The sequence below is a fragment of the Mirounga leonina genome, unplaced genomic scaffold (genome assembly GCF_011800145.1).
Source record: "Mirounga leonina isolate KUSES-001 unplaced genomic scaffold, KU_Mleo_1.0 Mir_150, whole genome shotgun sequence".
Classification (NCBI taxonomy): domain Eukaryota; kingdom Metazoa; phylum Chordata; class Mammalia; order Carnivora; family Phocidae; genus Mirounga; species Mirounga leonina.
In genome coordinates, this window is record NW_023270374.1 from 2,313,376 (window position 1) to 2,325,704 (window position 12,329).

At 39.1% G+C, this 12,329-nt stretch overlaps 1 protein-coding gene across 4 annotated transcripts in view; it reads left to right on the forward strand.

Moving 5' to 3' along the window:
* Positions 1-12,329, forward strand: part of NAPB (NSF attachment protein beta) — a 42,437-nt gene that overhangs the window by 26,394 nt on the left and 3,714 nt on the right. For all 4 annotated transcript variants that reach the window (XM_035005739.1, XM_035005740.1, XM_035005738.1 and 1 more), the window contains 5 exons: positions 3,642-3,697; positions 3,870-3,954; positions 10,545-10,649; positions 11,556-11,624; positions 11,997-12,047. In XM_035005739.1, the coding sequence (XP_034861630.1) occupies positions 3,642-3,697; positions 3,870-3,954; positions 10,545-10,649; positions 11,556-11,624; positions 11,997-12,047 (366 nt within the window). The remainder of the gene's footprint in view (positions 1-3,641; positions 3,698-3,869; positions 3,955-10,544; positions 10,650-11,555; positions 11,625-11,996; positions 12,048-12,329) is intronic.

Below are 12,329 nucleotides of genomic sequence, written 5' to 3' on the forward strand. Positions count from 1 at the left end.
AAAACCAGATAATACCTACTTTTGATATTTATCATGATCTTTGAAATTGTAAGAAACAGATTTCTAATGTGGAAGGGTCTACTTGTGCCTGGTAAATTTCACTACATGTTAAAATTCTAAACAGGTATGAACATCCGAAGATGACCTGTGACAACCTCTTTTCTCCGAAACTTCTCTGTTAAGCCACTAGATAAGCTTTCCTTTCAACTATAGCCTCCGTCAAAACTTGAGACTATCATAAAATTTGATTATTGGTTTAATTAGCATTAAACCAACAGTTACAACATTTCGATGAATCAATATCATTATTAAGAACTAGGTTAAACCAAATTATCCACAGTTGTCCACATTTGGCCATTTATTTTTACCCCCAAAACCGCAGTTACATACAGTTCAACCCAACACTGTTCATTGAGTTCTGGTATTGTTGAGAACTAGCAAGATAAGTAGTGACACTCCCCACCCCACCCCCAGGAGGTTATGTAATCTGATACTCTTTATTGAAGATTTGGTCATCTTTCTCATACTTTACCCCATTTGTTACAATGGAAAAGAGTGCTAAATACTTGAGAGCATGGGGACAGTTCAAAAAATATTGGTCAGGAATTGACTGATATCATTAATTAGGAATTCACTGAAAAACTTCTTTTGTGGGCATTCCAGATTAAGATATTGGCAGTAGTTTAATAGGGGTCCATCATTTGAAATGCAGCTTGCCTTCATTCACTTAGCATCTATTTATTGAGCACCTACCATATGATAGACATTATGCTAGGCTCAGGAACATAATGTTGAGCAAAACTCTCATGAAACCTGTCCTCGCATTTTAGTGGGAGAATACATACATTGATCAGATTATCCCATAGGTGTGTGTATGTGACAGCTCTGACAAATGCTCCAAAGGAATCTATCCCAGATGTTTTCTGTATGTGTTTATGTATTCGTAAAAAGAGGTCCACAGTGTATCTGTTCTTTCATGGCTGTTTGTTAATTTAATATCTCATGAAGAAATTTCCATACTGATACTCTGTAATTATCTTTTTCTTTCTTTTTTTTTTTTTTTTTAAGGAGGCTCCACAGCCAGTGTGGAGCCCAACACGGGGCTTGAACTCACAACCCTGAGATCAAGACCTGAGCTGATATCAAGAGTTCGACCCTTAGGGCGCCTGGGTGGCTCAGTCGTTAAGCATCTGCCTTCGGCTCAGGTCATGATCTCAGGGTCCTGGGATCGAGCCCCACATCGGGCTCCCAGCTCAGCGGGAAGCCTGTTTCTCCCTCTCCCACTCCCCCTGTTTGTGTTCCCTCTCTCGCTGTGTCTCTCTCTGTCAAATAAATAAATAAATAAATAAATAAGATCTTAAAAAAAAGTTGGACCCTTAACCGACTGAGCCACCCAGGTGCCCTGTCATCATTCTTAATCTTAGCACAGTAGTCTATTATATTTAACCACTTACCTTGTTTCCAGTTTTGCCCCTGTTACAAATAATACTCAGAAAATTTGTTTGGGGAACATATTAGTTAGGATAGGCTGATCAAAAAGACCCAAAACATAATTATTTAAACCTAGAAATGTCAGGGCTGGGTTCCTGGGATCGAGCCTCTCTGCTCAGCGGGGAGCCTGCTTCTCCCTCTGCCTGCCCCTCTGTCTGCTGCTCTTCCTACTTGTGCTCTATCAAATAAATAAAATCTTAAAAAAAAAAATACACCCAGAAATGTCAGTTTTTCACACACTGTCAGTGGTGCTCTGCAGTCCAGACTTGACTAATGTTGGTTGTGGCCCCTTCAGCCTGAGGCCTCAGAGGTAAACAAATTTTGTAAACCAAGTCATTGTTGGTCTTGGTCATTGCACTAGTACGTGCAGAAAGTGGGGGCTGAGGCTTTATGGCCAGGTCTGTCCGTTTCCAGTCAGCTCTCAGAAACCATAGCCAAAGCTTTAACAGAGTTTCCTAGCCTGTTTTGTTTGTTGTTTTGTCTTTGTGCCTCTCTCTTAAGTCATTAGGTGGGACTTCCTTGAAGCTATGGGCTTAGTGGGAAGGGAGCACTTGTAGTCTGATGTTTGCATAATGCCAGCTTCCTCTTTATGACTTAACTGGGAAAACCCTGAAATTTAAGGCAGAGGTCTATAGACCCACCACCTGTTTATGTACACCCAGAAGTTAAGAATAGGTTTTACATTTTTTAATCACTGTTGGGGAAAAAAGCAGTTCATGACACATAAAAATTAAGTGAAGTTGAAATTTCATTGTCCATAAATAAAGTTTTTGGGACATAGACACGCTGTTTTTGTGGCACTGCCGGAGAGCTAAGTTGTTGCAACAGATCATACAGCTCACAAAGCCTAAAATATTTATAATCTGGGCTATTACAGAAAAGTTTGTCAGACCCCTAGTTTAAAATGTTGTACAGGCTTATGTTTTGCTGTTTGGGGTATAGAGGCCGTTGGCCTTTCCAGTCTTACAAGGCCCTATCACTGGACTTTGCCTATCCCTTTTATAATTGCCTACAAACAAGCTAGTTCTTTCCAGAGTTCTTCTCTCTTACAAAACTGCTGAAAACAGCATTACGCACTATCATCTGTCTCTTTCCATAGAGCTTCTTCCCTTGGAGTTTCTGGCTCCCAGTAGGGATGTCCTTCTTCTGCCTTCTGAGTTGTCGTATGCTTGCTTTTACTATATCTTATGCCACAACGTGACAAAGGCTTCTAGCTTTCCAGCCTGCAACTTGTTTCCTCTCCACTTGACTGTTAATTCAGCACCACACATTTTAGAATGAAGGCAACACCCTTAGTCTAGATGACACTTAAGGTATTTTTTTTTTTTTTTAAAGATTTTATTTATTTGACAGAGAGAGATACAGCGAGAGAGGGAACACAAGCAGGGGGAGTGGGAGAGGGAGAAGCAGGCTTCCCGCGGAGCAGGGAGCCCGACGTGGGGCTCGATCCCAGGACCCTGGGACCATGACCCGAGCCGAAGGCAAGCACTTAACGACTGAGCCACCCAGGCGCCCCGACACTTAAGGTATTAATGAGAAAAGTCTGTGCTGCTCTAGCAAGCTATAGATCTAAAATGCAATAGGGCTTCATAAGCCTTTAAAATAACCATCCAGTGTAGCTGTTCTGGGTTTGGCAGCAGTACATGGTGGTTGAAGTACATTCTGCCCTTTGTAGTTATTTAGGAACTAGGCAGACAGTAGTTCTGCCATCCTCAGTTTGTGGCTTCCACTATCACTCCAGACTTGGTCATTGCCGTTCTAGCTCCTGGGAAGGGAAGAGGCCTGGAGAAAGACGCACAGTTAGATGGACCGGCCAAGCCTGGTAGAGGCCCACAGCATGCCTCTTTACATTCTATTGGAAACAACAGGTCACAGCTGCCTGGAATTGCACTGGGGGCTAGGGAAATGGTGTGTAGCTGGGCGTTTGCTTCGGGGGAAGGGAAGAAGAGATTTTGGTGGATGGTGAGTATTCTGCCACCAGGCTTCTGGATGTGCATGCTTTCTTGTCTTCCCCAAATAAAGGAGGCCAAGTTGTAAAAGGTGTGCTGTTGAAATAGGCTTATCTATAGGAATAATACCTATGCAAATGTAATTCTTAAATGTAGCTCTTCAGAGAAGTAGTTTGAATAAAATACATGTGTGTTTTTCAGGCTATTGCACATTATGAACAATCGGCTGATTATTACAAAGGGGAAGAATCCAACAGGCAAGTGCTGTTTTCCTTAATATAATTAAATGGGTTTTGTTATGTGCGATAAGAGACAAACCTTTACTGCACTCTGTGAGCATATCGGGCTGTACCAAATGAAGGTGTACTGGGATACCTTTTAATTTTTTTGTTGGATTGTTACTTGCTCTGCTCTGGTTCTCGATTTCAGTTCAGCTAACAAGTGCCTGCTGAAAGTGGCAGCATATGCCGCCCAGCTGGAGCAGTACCAGAAAGCCATCGAGATCTACGAGCAGGTAAGGCTGCTATGGTCTCACCAACTTCCGGCAGAAGTCACTGAATCTTGTTCTTTTTTAATTATACATTTTATTTAAGTTTGCTTTTAATTGAGATATAATTCACACATCATGTAATTCATCCTGGTAAAGAATACAAGTCTGGGTTTTAGTATATTCACAGAATTGTGTAACCATCACCAGCACCTAATTCCAAGGCATTTTCATTATCCACCACTGGGGAGACACCCCATTCTCCCCTCTTCCCAGTCTCTGGAAACCAGTATCTAGTTTCTCTCTCAATGGATTTGTTTATTCTAGGCCTTCTAGGATAAGTGGCCTTTTGTGACTGACTTCTTTCACGTACCATAGTTTTTTCAAAGTTCTTCTTTGTTTTAGCATGTAATGATACTTTCTTTTCATAGCTGAGTAATATTCCACAGTTTGTTTAGCTGTTTATCAGTGAATGTTTGTCATTTGAGTGTTCTTCACTTTTGAACTATTATGAATAATGCTGCTCTGAACACTTGTGTTCATGCTTTTGTGAGGGGAGGCTTGCTGTTGTCTTGGTTATATACCTAGGATTGGGATTGCTGGTTTATGTGGCAGGTCTTTTTTTAACTTTTTGAGGAACCGCCAGACTCTTCCACAGCACCTGCACCATTTTACATTCCCACCAGCGATATGCCAGGATTCCAGTTGTTCCACATCCTCAGCAGTACTTTCTGGGTTTTTTTGGTAATAGTTACCCTAATGAGTATGAAGTGATTCGTTGTGGTTTTGATTTCCATTACCCTCATGGTTGGTCATGTTGACCCTTTTCAATTGCTCGTTAGCCATTTTATATCTTCACTGGAGAAATGTTGGTTCGATTTCTTTGCCCATTTTTGAAGTGGGTTGTTTGCTTTTTAGTATTACATTTTAGGAATTCTTATTTCTTAAGAATTTAGAAATTCTTATTTTAGATATTCATATTTTATTTATATTTATATTTAAGACATTATCGGGTATGTGTTTTGCACATATTTTCTCCTATTCTGTGGGTTGCTTTTTTACTCTGTTGTTGATGTCCTTTGACATGTAGTTTTTAACTTGGATGAAATCCTAAGAGTTTTATAGTTAGAGCTCTTAGGTTTAGGTCTTTGATTCATTTTGGGTTAATTTTTGTATATAGTGTTAGGTAAGGACCCAACTTCATTCTTTTGCTTGTGGATATGCAGTTTTCCCAGCACTTTTTGTTGACTACACTGTCCTTCTGCCATTAAATGGTCTGGGCCCCCTTATTGGAAATTATTTGACTGATATTCTGTTTGACCATCTATTCTGTCCCATTGGTCTTAACATGTCTGTCTGTATGCCAGTATCACATTGTTCTGATTATGTAGCTTTGTTTTGAAATCAGGAACTGTGAGTCCTCCAACTTTGATACTTTTTTTCCCTAAGATTGTTTGGCTCTTCTGGGACCCTGTCATCTCCATACGAATTTTAGGATCAGTTTGTCAGTCTGTGCTAAGAAGCCAGCTGGAATTTGATGGAGATTACATTGAATCTGTAGACCAATTTGGAAAGTATTGACATCTTAACATTGTTAAGTCTTCCAAACTATGAACCCAGGGTGCCTTTACATTTATTTGGATCTTCTCTAATTTTGTTCAATAATATCTTAAAGTTTTTAGTGTGTAAGCCTTGCACTTCTTTGGTTAAATATACTCCTAAGTATTTTATTCTTTTTGATGCTATTGTAAATGTAATTGTTTTCTCAGTTTCCTTTTTAGATTGTTAATTGCTAGTTTTATACACTGCAACCCTGTTGAACTAGTTTATTAGCTCTAATGGGTTTGGGGATTTTTTGTTTGTTTGATTTTTGGTTTTTTTTGATTCCTTGGGATTTTGTTTGTACAAAATCATGTAATCATGTCATCTGCAGATAGCTATACTTGGTCTCCAATTTGGATGACTTTTACTTCATTTTCTTGTTATTTGCCCTGACTAGACCTTCTAGAACAATGGTAAATAGAAGTAGCAAGAGCACACGTCCTTGTCTTTTTCCCATCTTAGACAGAAAGCTTTCAGTCTTTCATCATTAAATAGGATGTTAGCTGTGGGGTTTCTGTGGATATGCATTATCAGTTTGAGGAAGTACCCTTCTCTTCCTTTGTTGAGTGTTTTTATCCTCGAAGCATATTGGGTTTTGTCAAGTGCTTTTTTCTGCATCTGTTGAGATGATCATATGGTTTTTGTTCTTTATTAATATGCTGTATTTCATTGATGGATTTTCATATTTAGAACCAACCTTACATTCCTGGGATAAATCCTTCTTGATTATTGCAAAGTTTGGAGATCTTCAAGAGTACCTTCAGGTTTGATCATTCTTTAGAAGCACTCACAGAATTCAGTGAAAGCTGTTACGCCACAGTTATGGTTTATTATACCAAAGGATACAGATTAAAATCAGCAAAAGGAAGAGGTGTGCTTAGGGCAGGGTCCAGGAGAGTTGCAAGTGTAGAACTTCTTTTGTCCTTCCCCTCAGTGGAGTTATACAGGTAGCACTTACTTCTCCCAATGATGATGTGTGATGAAAATATCCATGGAGTATTGCCAACAGGGGAAGAAGTTCACCTGTACTCGGTGTCTAGAATTTTTATTGTGGCTCAGTCACAGATTCTCCAGTCCCTCCATAGGTTGAGCTGAACCATGTTGTCAGAGACACCCCGGTAAACAAAAACACTCTTTCAAGCAGGCCGTTGCAAGCAAGGGCTTAGAGATGACCCCCCAGGAGCAACAGACAAAGGCAAGACCTCACTTAGGAGAAAATTAATCCTGTACTGTATAGTCATAATGTGTAATCCTTTTAGTGAGTTGTCACAGTTAGTTTGCTAGCATTTTGTGGAGGATTTTCAATCTATGTTCATAAGGATATTGATCTTTAATTTTCTTGTGAGATCTTTGTCTGGTTTTGGTAGCAAGGTAATAGTAGCCTCATGGAAATGAGTTGGAAAGTATTCCCTTCTCTTCTTTGGAAAAATTTGAATGATTGATGTTCGTTCTTTAAACATTTGGTAGAATTCAATGATTTTCTCTGTATCTCTGTTTTCAATGTCATTGATTTCTAATATTATTTCATCCATTTTCTTTAGATTTATTTTACACTTCTTTTTTTAGGGAATTGAGATAGGAACTGGTTTTTCTCTTTGTTGTGTATGCATGTTTAGTGCTATAAGTTCTCCTCTAAACACTGCTTTCACTATGTCTCACAATTCTGTTATATTGTTTTATTTATTTCATTGTATGTATTGATTTCTGTGGATTATTTAGATGTGTTTTGCTTAATCTCCAGGTGTTTGGAGATTTTCCTCTTTATCTTTCTGTTGTTGATTTCTGGTTTGATTCCATTGTGGCTGGAGAATTCACTCTGATTTCAACTCTTATAAATTTGTTGAAGTTGTTTTATGGCCCAGAATATGGTCTGACTTGGCATTTGTTCTGTGGGTCTGCTGTTGCTTGGTAACATGTTTTGTACTATTGATTAGATCTTCTTGGTTGATGGCGTTGTTGAGTTCTGTATACTTGCTGATTTTCTATCTCTATCCATTGTTGAGAGTGGAGTGTTGGAGTCTCTGACTGTGATTGTGGATTTGTCTCTCTTCTTTCATTACTATCAGTCTTTGCTTCACATATTTTGCAGCTCTGTTGTTTGCTGCAAACATGTTTAGTTTTGCCATGTCTTTTTGGTGGGTTGACACTTTTACCATTATATAATGTCCCCCTCTGTCCCTGGTAGTTTTCTTTGTTCTGAAGTCTACTTTATCTGATATTAATATAGCCTCGCCTGCTTCCTTTTGGTTAATATTTATGTGATATATCTTTTCCCATCCTTTTTCTTTGAACCTGCCTTTATCACTGTAATGGAAGTGAGTTTCTTATGGACAGCATATAGTTACATCATGCTTTTTAATCTATTCTCCCAATCTCTGTCTTTTAATTGGTATATTTAGACCATTCACATTTAATATAATTATTGATATATTAGGGCTTAAGTCTGCCATTTTATTTATTGTTTTCTGTTTATGCTCTGTTTTTTGTTTTGTTTTTTTTTTTCTGCTTTCTTTTTCCTGCCTTATAGTGGGTTACTTGATTATCTGTAGTGTTTTCAAGTAAATGTCTTTGACTACCTGTTTTTAGTGGTTGCTCTAAGTGTAACATGTACATGACTTATCACAAGCTGATGATGTTATCATTTTATCATTTCCATTGAAATATAGAGGTCTTACTTTCTGTCCCTTTTTCCTCCCCATTCAGTATAAATTAACTGTTTTGTCTTTGTATTTAAGAACCACCTCAGTCAATGATATAATTTTAATTTCAATCTTCCAACATATTAGAAAACTCAAGAGGAGAAGAAAAGCCCATTGTATTTACTCATATTTTGCTTATTGTGTTCTTTCTTTCTTCTGATGTTTCAAGATTACTTCTTTCATTGTGTCCTTTGCATTTAGAGAACATCCTTTTGCCATTCTTTTAGGGTAGGTTTTACTGGTGACAAATTCTCTGGGTTCCTTCATCGGGGAATGTTTTGATTTCCTCTTCATTCCTGAAGCATGTTTTCCCAGGGCATATAGTTCTGGGTTGATAATTCTTTCCTTTTACCACTTGAAAAATGCACCACTTAGGGCCTTCGTGGTTTCTGATGAGAAGTCCGCTTTCATTCAAGTTATTTTTCTCCTGTAGATAAGGTATTTTTTTTTCTGGCCACTTTTAAAGTTTTTTCCTTAGCTTCAGTTTTTCAGAAGTTTATGTGGCTTGGCTTGGGTGTTTTTGCTTTTATCCTGTTTGGGTTTCACTAAACTTCTTGAATCTGTAGGTTTATGTTTCTTGCCAAATTGAGGAAGTTTTCAGCCATTATTCCTTAAAGTACTTTTTCAGCCCTTCTCTCTGTCCTCCCCTCCCAGGACTTAGACAACCTAAGTGTTAGACCTTATTTTATAGTCCTATAGGTCCCTGATGCTCTGTTTTTTGTTTTTGTTTTTTTTTTTTCAGTCTGTTTTCTCCTCTCATTTATTCAGACTGAGTAATTTCTAATGTTCCGTCATCAGTTCACTGATTCTTTCCTCTCCTGTCTATTCTGCTGTTGAACCCATCCACTTTTTGTGAAGTTATTGTGTTTTTCAGTTCTGAAATTTCCATTTGTTTCTTCTTTATATCTTAGGGGTTTTTTTTGCTGGAAATTTCTTTTTTCTTTGTTGATGCTTTCTGTTTTTTCTTTAGTTTTAAGCATTTTTGTAATTGCTTGTTGAAGCATTTTTTTGAGGGCTCCTTTAAAAATCTTTGTTGGATAATCTTAACATTTCTGTCACCTCAGAGCTATCATCTGTTGGTTGTTTTTCATTCAGCTTAAGATCTCCTTTCTTAGTGACAACTGGACTGGATCATATTTAAACCTTCTCTCAGGAGGGCTTGGGGGGCGCAGTCAGTTAAGCGTCCAACTCTTGGTTTTGGCTCAGGTCATGATCTTATGGTTGTGAAATCGAGTCCTGTGCCAGGCTCTGCGCTCAGCACGGAGTCTGCTTGAGATTCTCTCTCCCTCTCCTTCTGCCTGTCCTGCTCATGCTCTCTCTTTCCTTAAAATAAATAAATAAACCTCTTTCAGCTGGTTTCCTGTGACCCTACTCTGGAAGCAGAAGGGGCATGTGTTGCTTCACTGCTGGGCAGAGGTGGCCATTCCCGCCCTTTCTTGCCCTCCACCAACACCACATTGGGATTGTTCTCATTACTACTGCGTGGTGATAGAAGTCTTAATCCTCCACTAGGCCTCTTCTGAAACCACAACTGCTGGGAGATGAGGGATGATACCTCATTCCTGCTGGGTAGAGGAGAGACCCAGGCTCCCCACATGGTCTCCATTGCCTCACAGCAGGGATGGAGGAGGGTGGGCCATTACGAGCTGACAGGGATGAAGGCATGGCTCCCTTCTGGGCCTTTGTGAAGCCACCTTGGCAGGGATTTGGGGTTCCTCCACAATTGCATCTCAAAAGCATTGACATCTCAGTTCTATCTAGGGCCTTTACTGAAGTGAGTAGGGGTGGGGCCATAGTGTTCTGTGGTGTTTGGCTGGAGTAGAGCAGTAGTAATTACCTAAACTTTTCTTTCTTGCTAGGCTGCCCTTTTCCAGGTCCTTCAGCTGGCTTTTTCTGTTCCAAGTTAGGGATATGTGAAAGAAAAAGAAAACCCAGAGAACTCCTGCTGTGTTTTCTGTGTGTCTCAAGGTCCCTAGCTGGTCTGCTGTCTTGTCTCCACTTTTCAGTCTCCTTGTGTTGGTTTTATATAAAATGACTGGGGCTTTCAGTTGCTCTTAGCAGGAGGGATAGAGAAAAATAATGTCTATTCCATCTTCCTGGAAGTAGAAGTAGAAGTTTTCTGGGGCATTTTTAACAGGTTAACACTTATATATTAAATATTGTTTCTTGTCTAGTGTGTGATACTGGGTTAAAAGAATATATTCATAGCTAAACTGATGTAAGATACACAAGTATTTTCTAAAGTGCAGATGAGGATCAGTTTGTCTACTACAAGAAGGCAAACCTTTGAAATCTAAATCTGCTTTCTGTGCCTAGGTTGGGGCAAACACCATGGATAATCCTTTGTTGAAGTACAGTGCAAAGGACTACTTCTTTAAAGCAGCGCTCTGTCACTTCATAGTAGATGAACTGAATGCCAAGGTAAGAGTCCCGCAGCGCCAATTTCTGCTGCACTTTACCATGAGAACAGGCCTCAGGCCCTCTGTCATTCATGTTATGCTTTGTTGGGTGATATTGGTTATAGTAAGACCAAACTGCATGCATTAATAATAATAATAATAACAGTAATACTATGCTGTGCATCCCAGCTGTAATCTTGAAACCGCTGCTGAAGTGCTAGCTGCGTTCCCTTCGGTAGTTTTGCTTTAAAGAAATTAGGGGGCTGGGGCCCCTGGGTGGCACGGTTCGTTAAGCATCGGACTCTTAGTCTCAGCTCAGGTTGTGATCTCAGGGTCCTGTGTCAGGTTCCCTGCTCAGCGGGGGGTCTGCTGGAGATTCTCTGCCCCTCCTGCTCATGCTCTCTCTCTCAAATAAATAAATCTATCTTTAAAAAAAAGAAAGAAATTAGGGGGCATAGGGAGGAGACAATAAAAGTGGAATAACATCCTTTGTTTCAAACTCCAACTTCTGGGAGAGCAGAAGTAAAACTGCTGAGAGGAAAGGTGTCTTTCCCTCCAGACTCAAGCAGAGGTCTGAATGGGATTTATGTGGAATCTGGACAGTGTTAAGGAAGAGCTTCTTTATGTAGTGGGTGGAAACAGACACCTGGTCTGTGAGTTTTTACAAATTAGATTTGGTCCATGTTGTCCTCTCTACAGCAACCTAATTCAGAAAAACTGGTTTAGAAATTATTCTTAACTGAAGTTGGCAATTCAAATTGAATAGGGTTTCCTGTGTTGATTTTGATGTTGAATTTAACAGCATACTTCTTATACATTTAAATAGGCTGCAGATAAATCTTACTGAAGTAATAAGATGTTCAGATAGAAAGAGCTTTATTTCCTGATTCAGTGAGTTTGACATTAATGAGTGGCTTTTCTCTTTCAGCTTGCTCTTGAGAAATATGAGGAAATGTTTCCAGCATTTACTGATTCGAGGGAATGTAAGTTACTGAAAGTAAGTAACATCACAAATTTGAAGAAGAAAAAAAAGCCTTTGCTGTCAGGTGGGATCAAGTCTAAAGTGAAACTCTAATTCTTTGAGGAGCACTGGTACTCTCCTGCTTTTGCAGAATAGGTTTCAGATGCCAGCAGAGTCAGGGACATAAGCGTTGTGTTCTAAACCGAGCAACTCAGAAATGTTAGCACAAAAACTAGGTCCCTGATTTGGGATAATTCATGGCTTATATTTGAGTATTTTCTCTATTCTGTAAGATGTTTGGCAACGTCAATTGATGTGATACTAAGGCTATTTCTGTATTTAAAGTATCTATTCATAGGTGGAACTTTTTAGCCTACCAAACTAATTTTTCCATACTTACGCTACCAGAAACTTCTAGAAGCTCATGAAGAACAGAACAGTGAAGCTTACACTGAAGCAGTAAGTTATGCATTCGGGGTACAGTACATTCTTGGAAGCTTAAACTATAGAAACATCTTTTCATTGTATGAGTGCTGAACGTTTATTTGAACATTTTTCCAATATGCCTAAGTTGTATTTCCCAAAGGTCATGTTTTATATATCCCACAAATCTTTACAATTACTTAATTCTATTAGCCATGTTGAATTTAGCTGGGAGGCAAATTTAAGAGACTATCGCATACTGTTAAAATTTGCTGTTTGAATGTTTTCTTTTGAAAATAATCTGATCCATAAATAAGT